This window comes from Galeopterus variegatus, unplaced genomic scaffold, assembly GCF_000696425.1.
Source record: "Galeopterus variegatus unplaced genomic scaffold, G_variegatus-3.0.2 Scaffold11955, whole genome shotgun sequence".
Classification (NCBI taxonomy): domain Eukaryota; kingdom Metazoa; phylum Chordata; class Mammalia; order Dermoptera; family Cynocephalidae; genus Galeopterus; species Galeopterus variegatus.
This window is the reverse complement of record NW_007738066.1, coordinates 1-7394: the sequence shown is the minus strand read 5'-3', so window position 1 is coordinate 7394 and position 7394 is coordinate 1. Positions and strand designations below refer to the sequence as shown.

Genomic DNA, 7394 nt, shown 5'->3' with positions numbered 1-7394 from the left:
TTTTTTTTTTTTTTTTTTTTTTTTTTTTTTTTTTTTGAAAATCTTTTTCTATTTTTTTCTTTTTTTTTTTTTTTTTTTTTTTTCCTTTTTGTCTTTTTTACTGACCGGTAACGGGATCGCAACCCTCGGTGTTGGGCCTGCACCGCGCTCAGCCAGTGAGCGGGAACTGGTCTCCACATGGGATCCGACCCCGCAGCGGGAGCGCCTCCGCGCTCCCAAGCGGCGCACTCTCCAGTGCGCCACCGGGCCGGCCCTTTTTTTTTCTTTTTTTAACAGATGACCGGTAAGGAGATCTTAATCCTTGACTTGGTGTTGCCAGCACCAGACTCTTCCAAGTGAGCAAACCAACCATCCCTATATAGGGATCCGAACCCGTGGCCTTGGTGTTGTCAGCACCGCACTCTCCCGAGTGAGCCACGGGGCCGGCCCAACCTTTTCACTTTTGATCAGAAATGCTTCCTTTATCATATATTACATTCCCATATATATATACAAATTCTTGCTTGTCTCTGGAGCTCATTTTCTTAGCAATCTTACAGTCAGGAAAATGTACCATACCTCTATCATCTTTTGTCACTTTACCCAATATATACATAAACTTTTGTGCTCATTCCTGATCCCATACTCCCATTCTTATGTTATTTCTTCTCCTTCACCAGACTACCTGTACTACACATCACCCACCCACACAAACCCTCTGAAATCTCATTGCATGGTTATTTAACTACAACATCCTCAGACTCTTCCACTTCCTCCTTAACTGAAGCCTGGCTCAGTCCAGGAACACCGCACACCACCTTCCCTACAACTTGCTCTGAGAGGCAGCGTCTTCTCACATCCTAAGGTTGAGATATGGGGCTGCTTCTTGGCCATCCATCCACCACCATCAAGTGAAAAAAAATATCTCTCTTCTGTGGCTCATGCCATCCTGCTGTTAAGTCAAGGAGCCTCTCCTTGTCACAACATTCTGCAACTTCCTGGTCACTTCTTCACTTACTCAACACTTTGGATCCTGGTGCCCAGTTGTCTTCTCCACCCCAAGGCTGGCTACCATCCTAGATGATTTCACCACCCAAAAGGAAGAACAAACCCACATTCTGGCTTAGTAGTTATCCAACAACATCCTCCTTCTCCTCAACCACCCTCCCATGGTCGCCTTTTAGAACTTCTTGTCCTCTGGAAGGGTTCAAATTCATTCTTCTTTTTTTTTTTCTTCCCTTTTTGTCTTTTTTCGTGACCGGCAACGGATTGCAACCCTCAGTGTTGTGCCCATACCTGACCGGGACCGGCAACGGAATCGCAACCCTCGGTGTTGCGCCCGCACCTCGCTCAGCCAGTGAGCGGCCGGTCTGTACGTGGGATCCGAACCCTCGGTGGGAGCGCCACCACACTCCCAAGCGGCGCACTGTAGCAGTGCGCCACCAGGCCAGCCCCAAATTCATTCTTCTGAGCTTACCACATAGCTAACTGTTTGCTAGATACCTCACACTCAACACATCCAAAGTCAAACTTACTTTTTATGATTCTCACTCTACCTCTCAACCTCTTAATCTCTCTCTCTACCCTCTCTTCCTTCCCTTCCTCTCCTACTATTTACCCTATATTTGTGAAAGGCAGCAATATGTGAATGAGAACAAACACTCAAATTGCTAACTCAGAAATCTGTGAGTCATCCTCAGCACCTCCCCCTCCAACCTAACTCACCACTTCTATGCATGCCACCTCCGAAATCACTCAGTCTTTCCAGTTTTCTCTGTCCCTACAGCCACCAATCTACTTCCGCAATTACTATGTCTTATCTAGACCACAGTAACAGCCTTTTAACTGGGTTTCCTGCCTCCAGTCCTTTTCTCCACCAATCCCTAAAGCAGCCAGAGCTTAGTTGTATCACTTATCCTGTTTAATAGCCTTTACTGACCTTCCTTGACTTTAGGATAAAGTTCACTTTCCTGGGGCTGGCCCGTGGCTCACTGGGAGAGTGCGGTGCTGATAACACCAAGGCCACGGGTTCGGATCCCATATAGGGATGGCTGGTTCACTCACTGGCTGAGTGTGGTGCTGACAACACCAGGTCAAGGGTTAAGATCCCTTACCAGTTTCCCCTTACCGGTCAATCTTTAAAAAAAAAAAAAAGTTCACGTTCCTTACCAGGGCTTACTAGGCCATTTCATGACCTCTAGCTTCAGAACTTGCTGATCCACCCTAGAGTTGTGTACTTTAGTCATACTAACCTTGATTTTCTTGAATGTGGCATGAAAGCTTCTTGCTTTAAAGCCTTTCCCACATGCAGTTCTTTCTATGTGTAATACTACTTCCATCCCCACCTACTCCTACCTTCGGACCTGATTAAATGGCTCTCTATGAAAGTCTTTTCAATAAGTATCATCCCCCCTCCCTCCTGCCCCTCACACCTGGTCAGGTGTTCCTCTTCTGCATGCCCAAAGCACCCTGCACTTCAATTATCAGAAAAAAAGGGCCAGCCAGTGGATCACTTGGGAGAGCCTGGTGCTGACATGCAAATTGGATCTATTTTACCACTTATTTCCAGGGCCAGCAGAGGAAATTTAGTCAATGCAGAAACATGAGTGACCTCTTTCATTTCTAAAAGAAGTATTGGTTAGACAGTGATCCTCCTTTCCTTCTGCATAATCCATAATAAAGGGATTGAGACTTATGCCTTTAACAGGCTAAGAAACAGACAACAAGCCCTAGTATGAGACTGTGTAGCTAAAAAAGTACCCACTTGCTGTTAAAAACAGCAAACAACAACAAAAAACCAACAACAAGTTATCAACTCACAAAAACTCTCCAATGCCCTATTTTGCTCTTCTGTTTGGAGCTGAGGGAGTACAGTAAAAGGAAATGGAAGGAAGGACATCTCAGACTCAAACTGTTTAAATTTTTATTTTTTTTATTTTTATTTTTTAAATCACCAAGTTCTTCCCTCTGTTGTACCCTCCTTCGAAGACTGCAAAGACATTCATAACTATTTCCTTGTTATCTTCAGAAATGCATGGAATGTAGGCAGATTTTTAAAAAGAAGTAGCAGCAACAGCTTGGAAGTTAGGCAATTTGCTTGAGGGAACATAGTTAAATGTGTCATTAAAAACATCCTCTGGCTGATCTGGAATAAACCTTGCTGCAGACCCTGAGTCCTCTAATGTATACAGTCTTCAAGCAGAATGTCCAAAGCAAGGGGAACAACTACAACTCAAGAGAAAAAGACTCAGGTTTTTCATAAACCAGGCCCAGACTACCCTCACACACACCTTGATCAAGCTGACCTTCTTGGGCTCAGTACTATCCATGGCTATTGGTAAAGCATTATGATTTAGGTAAAAAAGAAAAAAAAAAAAAAGGCTGTGAGAAGAGAAGCTGGTTGAGGACTACAGGCCATACAAATCTAGGCCCTTGAATTCAAAATGAAATATGACAATTATTTTGCTCCCTGGCGAAAAACTATGCTTCTGCTACCTATCTCCTTTCCAAAGACAACATATTCATCACTGTATTTCTCTTTATGTATCCCTACTCCTTCGCAAGAAAAATATTTCTATCTCAAAACCCTCTTTTCACGTTGTTTTCTTCATCTTTGCTCTTAAAACAATAAACTTACTGGCAACCAAATCTTCTGCAGGTATATGCCTTATCCTTGCCTTGGGAAAGATTAAAATGTACTCAGCCGCTGGCCCAATTAGAGTGCAGAGAACTAATCAAGCATTACTCTTTGTCCCCAGCCCAGCTACCTAATCTTATGTTTCCCTCCTACATTCCCTGGATGCAATCTCAATGCATCTTCAATTTTGTGATGAGTTAAGAGCAGCATGAGTTGGGATTAAGAGTTAGGATCATGGTGTGATCCTTCTTTCTCTGGAATCACATGCCTACACTCCAAATTTGAAACTTGAAAGGAAAGGGAATCCTAAATGAAAATCTGCAAATCACTCCTTGATGATCTTAGAAATAAACAAAAACCATGAAGCCTTCTTACCAACTTTTTCACAGAGAAGCTCTTTAATGTTAATATGTTCACAATTATTAAATATTTGCTATGTTCCATGCATACTTATAGAAGGAATGACCAAAGGAGGGAGGTATTTTAGAAGATTCAGATTATAACGCCACTTACTAACTTAGTCATTTGCTTAATATCTGAGGATAAGCAAAACAAATACTGATAATGGCTGCAGGAGGATCCAGATACTCGTAAAATAATCTTACTTTGAAGAGCCAGTCCGTGGTTCACTTGGGAGAGTGTGGTGCTGATAATACCAAGGCCATGGATTTGGATCCCTATATAGGAATGGCCAGTTAGCTCACTTGGGAGAGCGTGGTGCTGACAACACCAAGTCAAGTGTTAAGATCCCCTTACCAGTCATCTTTTTAAAAAAAAAAATAATAATAATCTTACTTTCATTCTAGAATAAAAGGGCTGGAGAAGGGGACAGGGATTATTCTGTTCAGGGACAACGGCATCCTGAGCATCTCTCAGGGATGTGCATGTGAACATTAGACCAGGATGGGAACCTTATAATACCCATGAAGTACTAAGGCTTCAATCAACCTGTTTCAGGAAAAGCACAGAAGAATGCAGTCAACTGGCATAATTAGATTTAGCCACTTTACCTGGAAAATTTGGGCTTTATCAGCTCCATCAAGCACCCAAATAAGTATATGGAGCAACATTAGATGGGTACCATTCCAAATGATCAGATCTTTATTTGCAAACAGGATGTGGCTTAATAATCAAAGAACTAGATTCATTCAAGTATCTAGATCCTAAAATAATTCCATTTAACAGGTTCAACAACATGCAACACACACCCTCCAATTGGTAAAAACACCTCTCAATGAGAAAGACAGGTGACAAATACTAAACACCTCCACAGACCATTTAGCAACTGGTGGGACTAAGGTTAACCCTTGAATTCAGAATAAAATCAAACCTCAATACCAGACCTGTTCTTCAGAAAAGGGAGGTATAAATTCCACTGAGTTCCAAGTTTATGTCAAAACCAGAAGTTTTACTGCATTAAGGAAAACACTGGCCTAGACATTACATACAAGTAAAGGGACGGAAATCTGTTAGTTAGGATTTAACTTACCTATGCTGCTTTCTTTACCAAAACTGGACCCATAGAGAAAAAGACTATAGTTTGGGCCTTGTTGACATTGCTTTCCCCTCCGTTGCTTCATCCTTGTTTCTACAGAACTGAAACTATAGCTCGAAGAAAACCCCCACAGTAAACTATGCTCCAAAGGGAAGACTCCACGGGAAGAACAACAGAGAAGTGACTAGCCTTTGGTAATGTTCACCCAACAAAGTCTTCACCGTCTCTCAATAGACAAGAACCCCCAATTAATAATGCAAATTAATTCACAGGAAGGTAATGATAAATTGAAATAAACTTCTCATTGAGTTTCTTATCTGGCTCTATATCTCTTTCATTAGGGAATTTATGGCACCCCATTGTTACATAATCTCCCCATTTCTATTTACTTGATTAAATTATAGTCCCATAGCAATGGACTTTAAGGCTTAATTTAGAAGCACAGGAATTATCCTCACTTATACAGTAGTAGTAAATGCCCTACTTATCTTTTGAGCACTTTATAACACATTGTGTATTTCTGCTTCATATTTCCCCAACAGAACTGCCGAGCTTGGGCCTACATCTTGCACTTTTCTTATAACCTCTAGAGTACCTAGCACTGGGATTAGCACATACCAATTAGATGACAAATCTATTTTTTGCATAAGGCAGGCCCTAACTGTTGTATAACCCAAAGAAATGTATTCTGCATGCCAATTGTGTAAGGCACTCTATTACTTGTCAGGAAGGACTCAGAGAAATACGTGATCTACCACACCTAATAGCGGGACTTTTATCCTCCCTAGCCTAATACATTTTACCAGTTAAGAACTACCGGCATGCTGAAATTCTGTTTCTTTCCTTAAATCATTTGTCACTTTCTAAGCGCCATCTGTTCAATCAAATGCTTTAAAGTCTATATATCAAATGAGAACATTTGTGAACGTAATTTAAGCACACTTGAAACATTATACAAAATGATGTTATTATATGACCCAACCATAAATATGGCTTCTTCCCCCAATAACACCTATACGACATAATCAGAGAACTAAATTCCAGAAGGTTATCAAGAAAACTCCAAATTTTAAGCCCGTAATGTAGAACTGTACTCCTCTACGTTGCTGACTCTACCCATAAATTTGCTGTGGAATAATTACCTTCAAACACAATTTTCAGAACTACATTGTTGCTGAGAAGAAAATCACTAGCCCCTGCCATCTTAAATGAAACCAATATTCAGAGCACTCTTCATTCTTCATTTCAAGCCCACACTTTCCCCCGCCTCCTCCCTCCCTACTCTTCAGCCCCCATCCTCATCACATAGGCCAGGCTAGAACTTTAAGCTCAATCACAACTCTCTGTGCTCTGCTCAAGCCTTGCTTCCTGCCGGGGATACCCTCTTTTCAGCCCTGGCTAATTACATCTACCACCTCATGTTAAGTGGCTGCTGGAAACTCATTTCCTTGTGGATTTGATTGTTCTATGACTTCTCACAGTTTAAACATTTACTAAACATGCTACATGTCACACTTTTATGTAATTTTGCATATGTTTTCCCATCGTGTCTCACGAATTTTGGGTGTCTTCTCTGGTCTCCTCTACCCAGCCCTGGTCACGGCCTCACTAGGACCCTGAGTCACTAGAACATGGTCAGAAGGATCACCTTAGACGTCTACTAGCACAGTATTTTCAATAACTTGATATCCTGACCGAACTGTAGTCCTACAGTAGACATTTGTGGATGAAAATCTAATATAGCCCGAGGGAAGAATTCCAGATAAATGTGGCCTCAGAAGTCAGCTCAGTGAAGCAGTGAATGTAGGAGGAGGACTCCACCCTGGGGAGGCTGAGACGACAGGTGGAGAAAAAGGGCAGGAGAGAGTGGAGGGCGTGTGCTCAGAGGCTGAGGCAAAACCCATGGGAGGCGCCCCAGGAGGCTTGGGGGGAGAGGCTGTCCCAAGGCAGGCCCTTCCCGGGCCTGGGAACGAGAAGGGGCAGGTCCGACTCACCTGAGAGGTGAGGACGGGGCCAAGACCCAGAACCGAAGAGCAGCTCACGGTAGCGCTGGAAGGCCTCATCTAGGACAGAACAGCCCGGCTGCGCGGCCGAACTGCTATGGTACTGGAATTGGAAGTTGTTCGGGTACAAGACGTAGCGTTGGCCGGAGGTTTGGATGTAATGGGGCCAGGGCCATAGGGCTGTCGCCCGCCCTGCGAACGCTGCCGCCAGCAGCAACGAAAAACAAAGTCTGGGGCCTGCCATGGCCCGCCGGTCACCTGCCTCACAGTGGGCTGGGCC

General features: G+C 43.1%; 1 protein-coding gene across 1 annotated transcript in view; it reads right to left on the bottom strand.

Annotated features, from left to right (window-relative positions):
• The window catches only part of HEXA (hexosaminidase A (alpha polypeptide)), a 28321-nt gene extending 20936 nt beyond the window's left edge, over positions 1-7385 (bottom strand). The window contains exon 1 of the mRNA XM_008594948.1: positions 7106-7385. Coding sequence (XP_008593170.1) covers positions 7106-7358 — 253 coding nt within the window. The 5' untranslated portion in view covers positions 7359-7385. The remainder of the gene's footprint in view (positions 1-7105) is intronic.
• Between the last annotated feature and the right edge of the window lie 9 nt (positions 7386-7394).